Source organism: Seriola aureovittata, chromosome 13, assembly GCF_021018895.1.
Source record: "Seriola aureovittata isolate HTS-2021-v1 ecotype China chromosome 13, ASM2101889v1, whole genome shotgun sequence".
In the NCBI taxonomy this organism is placed as follows: Eukaryota; Metazoa; Chordata; class Actinopteri; order Carangiformes; family Carangidae; genus Seriola; species Seriola aureovittata.
The window spans coordinates 14,021,213-14,033,765 of record NC_079376.1 but is presented as its reverse complement, the minus strand read 5'-3'; the positions used below and the strand labels follow the sequence as shown (position 1 = coordinate 14,033,765).

Here is a 12,553-nt window from a genome sequence, read left to right as displayed (position 1 = left end):
GCAGGACCGTGATAATCCTATATACACACAAATACAACGTTTCTCCCCTGCTACGTTTTACAGCCATCACAGCTTGGAAGCAGCCTCCCTGCGCTGATGCTGTCGGTACTGATACAACCATATTGTAAATATAAGCTACTGTAAGTCTGCAGGGCACACCAACACACACACACACACACACACACACACACACTATAACAGCAGTCAATTAGCCTGTGTTTTCAAAAAGAGCATTTATTCCTGTCCCACATAAAAGAGCATGCATCATCATAACTTAGGCTTTAATGTAATTTATTATGATTAATAAATAAAGATTTTGTGAGCTTTAAAACAAACGTGGGGACTAACTCTCTTGAAGGTTGTGAAACTGTGTTTTGAAATAAAAGCCACATCGACCATTTAAAAAAAAAAAAAAACTCAACAATTTATCATTGATGATTTAGTCTATAAAAGGATATTGAACATATCTGGATATAAAAATGAACTATAATCTTATTTTTAAAAAAGGAGGCATACATTTAGATTGTAGGATAAAACCCCCTCACAATGTGGGCTTTAGTAGGCCTATTAACCTATAGGACTAATGAGACTGTGGATTAAAAAATATAGCCCATCACAAGTGAGGTCAATATAAATGTCACAACTGAGTGGAGCAAGCTAAACACAGTATAAATATCTACAGTGTAAATATTGTCTAAAATGTACACAACACTGCCTAATGTTATCTAGTGATCTCAGGGCAGGACGGGGGCAGCCTATAGTCAGCGGGGATGTGTCATTTTGCCTGTTTCAAGAGCTGTAAAGGGAGACTGAGCTGAGCGTGTTTGCCTGCTTTGGCACTTCACTATATAGACTGAAGAGTCTTTCTTTAACACCGCCCGCCGCACAAAGGCAGCGGTTGTTTGGAAAGCACGGTGGGGCAGCTAAACGTTTGAAGACTGCGAAGCAAAAAGGTCAAAATGTTTATATTATTTTTAAAAAGGGAGGTGCTGAGATCTCCTTTCCGCCTGATTGGCCGAACTTGACAGTGATTGACGTGCATCCATGGCAACCGGGCAGCCAATCTGCCAAGTCCAATAGGAAATCATCGGAGGGGGCTTGACTGTCTTTTTCTCCCCCCTTGAAAAATACATCTCGGCTCCGGCTTTAATTCTTTCGTAGGCTACTTTCAATCCCAGCCTACCTTGAAAAATACATCGCTGCTCCGGTTTTAATTTTCTTGCACCTTCAGCCCTTTGCCTGCCAAGTTTGCCAAGCGCGAGGATGCGGTAGCCGGCCCCCACGCAGCATCGTTCCTTCCTCCGCGGCGCTTGGTGTTTGCGTTTTTCACGGCTGGTCAGGCGACTGGTTCGGTAACTTTGGGATTGCCTTGTTTTTTTGGGGTGTCTTGGATTGCCTTGGCGCACGGAAAGAAGACGCGGAGGACTCGACGCGGAGGAGAGAGAGAGAGAGAGAGAGAGGAGAAAGGAGGGGGAGAGGGAAACACAGGAGAAGCCTCCATGTTTCAGCTGCCCATCTTGAATTTCAGCCCCCAGCAGGTCGCCGGGGTCTGCGAGACTCTGGAGGAGAGCGGGGACGTCGAGCGCCTCGGCCGCTTCCTCTGGTCGCTTCCCGTAGCGCCAGCGGCCTGCGAGGTCCTCAACAAGAACGAGTCGGTGTTGAGGGCCCGGGCCGTCGTCGCCTTCCACACCGGCAATTTCCGTGAACTTTACCACATCCTGGAGAACCACAAGTTCACCAAAGAGTCGCACACGAAGCTGCAGGCGCTCTGGCTCGAAGCGCACTACCAGGAGGCTGAGAAGCTGCGGGGACGCCCGCTGGGGCCGGTGGACAAATACAGGGTGCGGAAGAAGTTCCCCTTACCCAGAACCATCTGGGATGGAGAGCAGAAAACCCACTGCTTCAAGGAGAGAACCCGGCACTTGTTAAGAGAATGGTATTTGCAGGATCCCTACCCGAACCCCAGTAAAAAGAGGGAGCTTGCACAGGCTACTGGACTTACACCCACACAAGTAGGAAACTGGTTCAAAAATCGCAGACAAAGAGACAGAGCGGCGGCTGCGAAGAACAGGTGAGCTGCATGCATCTCGTGGATGGTTTCTGATCATGATACCTGCAGCAGTAAACAAACAATTTGGTCACAGTAGAGATGAAAAACACCCTGTATCCGGACTCGATCTATGCACCATGTGTTTTAATATACACATTCATTTTAATATAAAAAAAACAGGCCGTAACCCACGCTGCTTGGAGCCTTTCGATTCTGTCATTTCTCCGAATACACAATCATCCTGTAATCCCCAAATCAGAGGGCTTTATCTTTTGTAATAAATGCTGCTCACAGTGTCTATAATGAAATTATATTTTAAGGGGATTGAAATGCAGAAAATGTGCAGCCAGTAAGAGTGACAATAAAAAAAATATTTGGAGAGCAAATAGATTATTGGGAGAACAAAGCTCTGGATAAATGGTTTCACTCGTAATTGTTGTGAATAGGATTAAAACCAATACTGGAGAGCAACATTCAGGCTAACGCGGGCATTCGAGCTACATTAATATGCTGTTTTATGCTTATTTGATTGTTATTACACACTGGTAGGCAAGTGGCTCTGTCACATTATTTTATTTTAAACGCTAATGCGATAATTGCTAAGTCCAATTGTCGTCACTCTGTTGAAAGGCCTGTTTGCAGCGTGGGTCGAGGTCACACTTGTGTAGTGGTCATTATTAATGTAGTTAAAATAGCCTATAATTTTCCAGTGGGTACTGACATGAATGGTGTGAGCTATACATTCATTAGTGAGACCATTTGAAATCTACAGGTCTATCTATGGTCTTGTTGTGGAAATCTAAAATTGATAATTGATAACTGATAACATAACAGTGCTATTTGTTTTTATTAAGGATATTTTCAACAATGCACACCCCACCAAAAATGGCAGTTTTTGCTAATTTGATTTTATAATGTGAATGTGAAAGTGAAAATGACAAAAAACAATATCATGGTTTGAAACAGTCCAATTTCTTTCACTCCTTTTGTTTCAGGAAATTTTTTAGACATTCAATATTTTTTTTTTTTTAGAAAAACAGCAGGAAATGCATCTACAAAATAAAATGACCATCAGTTCAAGAACCTCATAGGAAGAAACTGTTGTGCAACTAGATTATTTTCTCATCCTTTTTTTCAAACATTTGTCGGGGGGGGGGGGGGGGGCACTCATTTTGGCAACACTGAAAAGACTAAACGCCCTGCACTGTAGCCGTTTTCACGCCATGTTGTCCCTCTGTCTGTCAGGCTCCAGCAGCAGGTCCTGTCCGGCGGCTCGGTTCGATCCCTGGCGGACGAGGACGGCACCGTGGACCGCTTGGGGAACTCGTCCAGTCCGGAGGCCAGTCTCTCCAGCAAAGCAGCCGCCTCGGCCATCTCCATCACCTCCAGCGACAGTGAATGTGACATCTGACGGGCAGATCGAGGGTGTTGATGAATTAAAGAGGGATACGAGTGAAAGACAATCTAATAAAACAAGTCATAGTGCCTGCGTTGAGTTAAAAAAAAAAAAAAACACATACACACATACACAGACACATACAAACTGATATTGACTGATATTTGACGGCTGCCAAAACATGAGGGGATGTGATCTGACTGCCCGTCCTTATCCTTTTAGACCTACTATACTTTTGTTTGCGTTTTACCCACGTGTGGATAACTGAACTTAATACGGACGAATCATATTCACGGACTAATAAACCAACGCCCCGAGATGAAACGTAAAAAAGAAGAAAGATTTAAAAAAAAAAAAAAAAAAAAAAAAAAAAAAAAAAGGAAAAGGGATGAATGCATCCGAGCGCCTATAACCTGCTGTTCTCTGTGGGTATTTCATGTTGAAAAAGAACTGTGATATTTTTACTTTACTTTCAAAGTTTTATAAATAATGTTTATTTGCCTATTTAAAACGATCTGCTCTGTCTCTTCGAATTTCATATTCATTTGCTTGGTGTTTTTAATACTTACCTTGTACACAGGTGAACCTGTTGAGCATGCGCGCTTTAGTGAAAATGTGTTTCCGTAAAAGAAAAAAAAAAAGTAAAGATAACTTAATAAAATAATTGTTGATGAAGAGAGTATAAATTTTAATTTTTTTTTTTTTTTTTTGCATTGTCGTGTGGAAAAAAAAGACACAAAGTGATCAATAAAATTGGAAAATATTAATATTGTTATATAAAATCCTCTTGGCTGTTTTCATGAAGAGAAAACTTTTCGTGATATCACACCGCTATATTCCCTGACACGTTTTAGAGCGAGGCCTAATTGGCCAACACGCTTGGTGTCCTGTAACGCAGGGTGACAGCGAGAGGTCACGGAGAGGCCGACTCACTAACCCGGATGATCTGCGAGAGAGCTCATACAGATCAAAACACAACAGATTGTGGAAATGAGCTTTAGACGATAGAGAAACAGGCATCTTAAATCGTGCAAGTGTCCATTTTCCCAAGACACCCAGGCTGTGGTCTAGTAATCAGCAGCACGGTGCAAATGCATCTCTGCAACGAACATAAATAAAAAAGGGTTACAGCCCCCCTCATGACAGGTTTATTATGGTTAAATCAGTATCATGTTTTGTTGAATTTGTGTAGCGCTAATGCACAAATATAGCATTATCTTACAATTACAAATTATGGGCTATCTGTTTATTTCATAGATTATTTTTTCATTTAAATTGAAAACAGGTTTATGTTTTCTGCTCGATTTAGCAGTCTAACTCCTTCAATGTAATTTCACACTATAGAGAATTAGCCTAACACAATATAACAGCTACTACTCTCCTCTAGTGCTATAGCCTAAAGCTATTATATTTTCTGCAACAGGTAATTTTTGACTAACATAGATATTTACTTATTTTTGCAGCATCCTTCGAAATTTAAATCTGGGATTATAAAATCCTTCTCCGGGGTGAAAACAATATCAGTAAAATATATTTATCTGCACAGAGTAGTAAACATTTCAACTGGACTAAGAGACTTAAAACCAGAACAAATTGCTCACTGCTAAGCCCATGTGTAGTGACAACCGGGATAAAGCAAAGTGAGCAAAAGCAGACAAAAGCAGAAGTTAAAGTTGAGCTTTTCCGACTGATGGGACAGACACCTGGTTCCCTCCTATTTGCAATTAATGAGGCAACAGTAACTTCTTAAACAGACAAAAGTCTGTCAGCTGGAACAACACAGAGGCTAAATCTGTATGGAGAGAGAGGAAACAAGTGAAGGGAAATAAATGGGGTTGGGAGGCTTTTTTTTTCTTTCTTTCTTTCTTTTTTTTTACTTTTGCTGCCTCTCTTTCAAGACACGGGGACAAAATGGCTGAATATTTCCGTTTCTATTGAAAATAAGGACGACCGGGGGACTAGATGAAAAAGTCTTTCTCGCAGTCAATAAGGTTGTCAAACTGGTCAGCGGTAATCAGTGCTAATGATGGTCCCGGTCCCTGCTCAGACAAAAGGGGCCCTGCCGCTGTTTTGTGAAGGGAAGCGACCGCGGTCCCTCTCCAAAGAAAAGACTCCTGTGAGGGTAGTCTGGGGCACGGAAATCACAACTTTAGTGTGTGTGTGTGAGAGAGAGAGAGAGAGTGTGTGTGTGTGTGAGAGAGAGAGTGCGTGCGCGTGTGCGCGCAGTATAGCGTGAGCTCATGGCTTGGCCTATTAAAAGGATTTAATTACCAGTTGATTGTTTTCTTACTCGTAGTAGCCTGCTCACAAGCTCAGCACATTGACTGAACGTCCGTAATTTCATAAATTATTTAGCAGGCTATAGTTTGTGGGCTGCTGTAAATCAATTAAAATGCCTCATCTTTTTTATTTTTATTTTTTATTATTACTAACCTAACCTTGGCAAACATCTCATCTTATATCTCAGTATGGTGTGCAGAACTTGTGCAAATTTTTAATCTTCAGACTATCTGACAAGTTAAGGTTTGTTAGATAAGTGCTGTTAACTTGTGTAAGTAGATGCTCTATCAGCTTTGGTTATGACAAGTTGAAGGCCGCGCTGCAGCCTTCACTATACGTCTTCATTGTGATTGAATCTGTCAACCTCGCCCTGTGTGCAGTCACTCTGGAGCGCGCTATACTTTGTTAAATGACTTCATGTATGACAACTGGCTGTCTGCAGAACTGCTGCATCTGAATGAAGTGGAGCCGTATGCGAAGCTATTTTTGATAAAGACACAAACTGGTTAAAAACTTTATAATGTAGGCTTAAACTAAAATGCTGTAGGTGCCTTAATAACCTATGAGTTTATTATATTATATATAATAAGACTATAGACTACAGGTCGTAAATCCTTCCACCACTAGCACTAATTAATACTTTTTATTATTAATAACAATAATGATAATAACAGTAACGATTATGTAGCCTACATTTGATTTGATAAATTGATTATAACTAGGTCTAGGTACAAGAAGGAGCATTAAAAACTAATAAGTGAATAAATAAATAATAAAAAAAAAAAACATAAACATTATGCATTTACTCTCTTATGTTTTAGCAATCTGTAGATGACTGAACTGCTACATCACCAGAAAGCATTGTTTCATTACTAAGACTGTGAACTCTCTAACCAGAGGAAGGATAAAATGGAGCTATAAGGTGATGTATGTGCATTTTTTGAAATATACTACAGGGAGGAGACAGACCGAAGGTCACGGATAATGTACAGGCGGTTAAAAAACGCTCCATCTGTCTCCCCTCTTGAGCTGCCACACCAAACAAGGTGAACACAACACTTGTGTAAAAGTGAATAGATGCCCCCTCTTTTTTTTTTCTTTAAATAAACGGGTTCAGATTTTTCTCCAGTTTCACATTGTGATTGTGGACGGAAGAAACTTTGAAGTGTGATCTCTGCTAAAAAACCTACCATCATGTTGTTTTGTTATTCCAAACCAGCATTTACCTCGGCTCTGTGCTGTGCTCTCTGGCTCGTCAGCCTGCTGTCTCTGTCATATGAATTTAATTATTTAAAATCATGACAATCTATGACAGTGGACTATAAGAGCCGATTAAGGACCCAACCTTGATAGGAACCCGTATTAGAGGTCGTTCACCTGTAGAACCTGCTGCCTCGCACACCTGCTTTCTGTGCGTCAGGAAGTGTAAAATCAAATATGGCACTCATAGACTCACTCCAGAAGTTTGTATATGATGATGATATGCACAGTACCGGGGGCTTCAGAACACGCAGCGTCTACAAGTAGCTCGGCGTTTATCTCCCTGCGTGTGGAGGTACAGTGATATCACTTTGAACATGGAGAGAAACCAGTTAGATATACGAGTTAAACTGGGCCCAGTGTTTTAATTTGTCTGCGGACTCCTTTACCCGCTGCGTCACTGTATCAAAAACGTTGCTTTTGAGCGTAATTTTGGGGTTTCGCAGTTCGTTCAAAGAATGTACAGTAACATTTATTTTATTCATCTTGGAGAGGTATATGTTTGTTTTTAATCTTCTGATGCTCCTCCTTTGGTGGAATGTAACTGAAGACATTTACTCAAATGCAGTTTTGAGTATTGATTAACTGCACTTTACTTGAGTATTTCCATGATACTTAGCACCACTACATTTATCTGCCGGCCATTGTAGTTACTTTGCAGATTCAAATTATTAATAGCCTACAAAATACACCCAGTGTCCACTTCATTCGTGAACAAACTTCAATCCAGTACAACTGTTCTGCCATATAGTCTTCTTTTATGATGCCAGTAATGTTCAGTTTTTGGTCACACTGTCATTGAGGTGTTAATCAAGTTACATGATGTAGCACCGAGCTAGTAGTCAGTGTTGGTGTTGTACTGGACTGCTGTTATACTCAGAGGTGTTTCTGATATTCTGCCCCCCTCATGTATGTAAATGCAGAAAACCTCTCAAGGTAGCCTAGGTAATATAATCCAGTACAACACTAACCCAACCGTTACCTCAGTAAACATGATTGAATTTCACATTTATCCTACACAAAAACTGGACGTTATGCGCGCTGTAAAGACCCTGTTGTATGTTTTATGGCACATCTATTGTATTGGATTGCACTACATTGTACAGGTGTACCTAATAAATTGGCCACTGAGTGCCTGTAATGAACTGTTAAATACCCATGGAGCCTATTGTTGTATTGTTATGTTTACGTCAGTAAAAGATCTGAATACGTGTTGTTGATGATGATAATAATAATAATCATAATAATCATCATAATCATAATCGTACTATTATAATCCATTAGTATTGGATTTAAAGTGACATGCTCATGTTGTTAGATGTCAGTCGGGCTGGTCTGCAGCAGTGGAGGGCTGATACACTGATACTGTCACTCTGTCACATTTTCCCTCTCAACACGCTTCCTGAAGTGGTCGAGGTCACTCAGCAGGGGAAACTTGTCCTTTTCAGCAGGCTTTTTGTCCTCCCCCTTTTCGTTTTTCAACCAAAGCACTATATATATAAATATATATATTTTACCCCCATTGCTTGTTGTTTACAAGGTTAAACCAGAACTCACTGGGTGATCTTTTGATAAATTCACCATCAAAATAGTTTGGTTTCGAGGGCCAAAGAAATCAACAGCAGGCGTTTTTGTGTCTGCTCATTGTGCAAAGGCCATGAATTTATATCAGAAACATTCACTTAGAGCCGCTCCTCCCCTCAGTGTTTCCCAACCTTGGAAATACAGTTATTTCAAGGTTTATGTATCTGCTTTGTCACACGTTATTGTAACCTGGCTGATGTTTTTCTCCCCATCAGAGAGGCTTTCTCTTCAAGGAACAATCTCATTTATAGTAGCTGGCTGCTGCTCTGTGGGCTTCACAGGCTGCATCGCCATCACCATGAGCTGGAGACGGAAACTGCGTGATAGTGACGCCCCCTGGTGGCGGGGACTTCTGACATGGCTCTACATAAGAGATGTCACACGTTTCTGAAGCACTGGGGTATCTTTTCAACCCACAGCAAAATAAGATGAAGTTAGATATTAGCGGGCTATTTATTATATTTTTTTTCCTACAATTTTCACCAAACATATTGAGAGGCATCAGCACATAGGCACTGATGACTTAATACAATTTTAAGATCTGTGTCTTTGTTTCAGGTCCTCGTGATGGAACAAATAATTATTAAAAGATTAATGAATTAGATTTTTTTCATAAAAAGGACAAGGCAATGAATGCAAATTTCTCCATCCACTTAAAGAATAACTCACCAAAAAACCGTGCATTTATTTTCCCCACATTATATTTATTAATTTCCCTGCTTAGTTTATACTTTCTGTAAATGATATCTCTTACGTGGTGGCTTCAAGCTCAACACAGCTTTGTCAGAAAAATAATAAATCCCCTCATTTCATTTTCAACTAACTTTCATTAACTCTTAACATTTAAAGAGACAAAGAATAAGGAATAACATGACAACCTTAAAAGAAGATTATGAGTAGTTTGTGTGCAATTGTGTAATTTAGGCCCAGCTACTGCTGATCTGTTTGCATGGATCCACTCAGCCTCTGAATCAGCAGTGAGATGCTGCAGGAGATTTTTCTGCGCCGCGGACACACCCAGCTCTGCACCTGCAGCATGGCTGCACGCTCCACCTGATTTATCAATAATCTTCTTTATAATCAGATTTATAAGATCATGTCACGGGTCACGGCCGTGCCTCCAGTTTATTCCTTGTGTTTCTAGTATTTCCCGTTTTGCCCAGAGCTTCCTGTGCCCCCCTGTTGCTGATCAGCCTGCTCACCGAAACCCATCCACTCATCTAATCCACCTGTCATCCAGCCACGCTGCACATCCCTGCTGCAACCCTCACCTCCGTGCACCTTCACTCCCTGAGCGCGGACATGAACTCTTTAACCTTGAGTCCCTGTCCTGCGTTTGGCTTCCCCCGTTGATCGTGGGCAAACCCTGATGTGATTCTCTGACTTGAAGTCAATAAACCCTGTGTATAATCCCTTCTGTTTAGCTAACCCCATTAACGAGTTTGATTCTTTTCACACTTTGGCCATATCCTCGTTCCTCTGTTCTTCGAACCACTTGTACATAAATCCTCTAAAAACATTTTGGACGTGTGGCCAAAAGTATGCGGACGCTGTAATGTAGGACAACTAAGCTCCAGCGGGGATAGGTCTACCTCAAAGTCAATAATAAAACTGGGGGTTATCGCAAGATGTGATGTCATATAATTAAAATCACATGACTTATCAAATGTCCAATCGCAGATTAGAGAGGAGCAATCTTCAAACAGGAAGCATCCCATGAGAAGACCATGCGTCCATCTTACGACCATACATCGTGGGTGAAGGCCACCCAAAGGTCAGTGTGTTGCCTCAAGGTTTGATGTATTGTCTTCAAATCTGCGTGTTAGTGATTTAAAAACATTTTAAACATTTCAACGGTTTAACATTTTAACATTGCAATTCACAGCAGGTTGATGAATATCTGTGCTTTTAATTCTGCTTTCCCTCCATGACAGGCCACTTAATGTCTTTCTAATGAATTCTTCAAACTATTATAGCCTATTGTTTGTGTGATATTTAACATCCACACCTATAAGCCCAGGTTTTGTAACAGCAACATTGTAAGTGATAAAATTACTGAAGGTGGGATTGCACGTTTGACCTTGAGTGTAACTGCAAAGTTTTTAATTACATTAAGTAAATACGAATTAAGATGATTTTACAGTTCTGGTCAAAATTATAGAATTTCAAGTATGGCTACAAAACTCAAAATATCTTCAGATGAAATGAACCAATTTTGTATAACCGAAATATTTTAATAAAATGTCCAAGGTTACTAAACATAAGAACAAAAAAAAACTTGCATAACTGTGAAATAATAGGATACAAACACAAGATATACTCCATACACAATTATTGGCAACTTAAATTAGTTCCTCAGTCAAAAGAACAAATAAAAGACTGTACCATACTCAACACACCAAACCAATAGGGCTCCATGGGCAAAGGCCAAGGATGCCACTATTGAAGGATAGGCACAAAAATGCAAGACTAATGTTTGAAAAAAAAACCTTTCATAGATAAGCTACCGTCTTTTTGGGATGTTTTACGGACAGATGAAACCAAAGAAGAGCTCTTTGTGAATGCAATGCATGTTTTGTTAGTGACAACATGAAACCCATGAGGAAAAGACAACCGTACCTACAGTAAAACATGGCGGAGGTTCTATCACGCTGTGGGGCTGCTGTGCTGCCTCTGGTACTTGAGGCACTGAATGCATCAAAAGAATGATGAAATCAGAAGATTACCAAGGCATTTCAGAGCGAAATGTGTTACCCAGTATCAGAGAAATTGTTTGAGGCGAAGGTCTTGGGTCTTTCAGTGGGACAGCGGTTGCACACATCCAGCAAGCACAAAAGAATGGTTGATGGAGTGTTTTAAACTGGGCAGCAATGACTCCCATTGAAAACCTGAAATCAGTCATTGCAAGAAGGACTCCTGCACACTTAAAAAGAGCTTGAATGCATAGCAAGTGGCAGAAACTAAAGGTCAAGAAGCTTCTAGATGGTGACAAGAAACATTTAGGTTGCGCACCATTTATTGCCAAAGGTTCTGCAGCCAAGTATCAGTCAAGAGTACCAATAACTGTGTCTGGGGTACAGTTTGGGTTTGTATTATTTGACTTCCATGCAAGTTTTGTTTGTTTTTTTTTCTTTTGGTCAGCAACCTTGAATATTTTGTCAAAATATTCTGATTGTACAAAAGTGGTTCATTTGCATTTATTTCTGAAGATATTCTGAATTTTGTATTTGAAATTCAGGGATGTCAGTGAGCCTTTAACAATCTTTTCAATGTCCCACATTTTGGACAGAACTTGTCGGCAAGAGCACTGATTCATGTGAAATCTGCATTTTCTCTTTTGGTTTGATTAGGACACATCCTGGGGATTTCAGTGTGCTATTGATACTGGATTTAATTAATAAAACAATGACCATATATTAAGTCTATTTGCTGCTGTAACGTATTCACTGCTTCTCAGAAGGTTGCAGAGATGTGGTCCCATTCAGCAACAAGATCAATGGGACATTTTCATGATAAAAAAAGAAATGGCCTCCCTCAGACTGTTGCCACAAAGTTGGAGGTAAAGTTGCCATCTGTGCTGCTGCATTTAAACCTAAATCTACCTCTTTCTATTCTCTGCTATTTCTGAAGCTTTGACACAAGGCAGGGTCTATACAAGCAGTTAAAAAAACCTCAAAATTCAATACAGCACACTCATAGCTGCTCCATCTTCCAAATCCCTTTAGGTCCACTCATTGATCATGTGGAACCGCCACTAATTCATATACTGATTTTTTTTTTTTTTTTTTTTTTTTGCAGGTTAGGCCTATAACTACAGGAGAGATCTCTAATGGTGATTGATCGACCCCGTTTAGCTCTGCTGTAAATCAAGTCGCGCCTCGTACGAAGTGAAGTCAGTCAGTGTTCATATCACCAGGCTGCTGCAGACAAGTGGCCTTAGTTTCGGCGCCTGTAACAAATATATGATGGACATATGATCAGTC

General features: G+C 40.5%; 1 protein-coding gene across 1 annotated transcript; it reads left to right on the top strand.

Annotated features, from left to right (window-relative positions):
* Positions 1-969: 969 nt before the first annotated feature.
* Positions 970-8,139, top strand: six6a (SIX homeobox 6a). The gene is made up of 2 exons (XM_056392597.1): positions 970-2,071; positions 3,296-8,139. Exons 1-2 carry the CDS (start codon positions 1,500-1,502, stop codon positions 3,459-3,461), a joined length of 738 nt encoding a protein of 245 aa, XP_056248572.1. The 5' UTR covers positions 970-1,499; the 3' UTR covers positions 3,462-8,139.
* Positions 8,140-12,553: the final 4,414 nt, after the last annotated feature.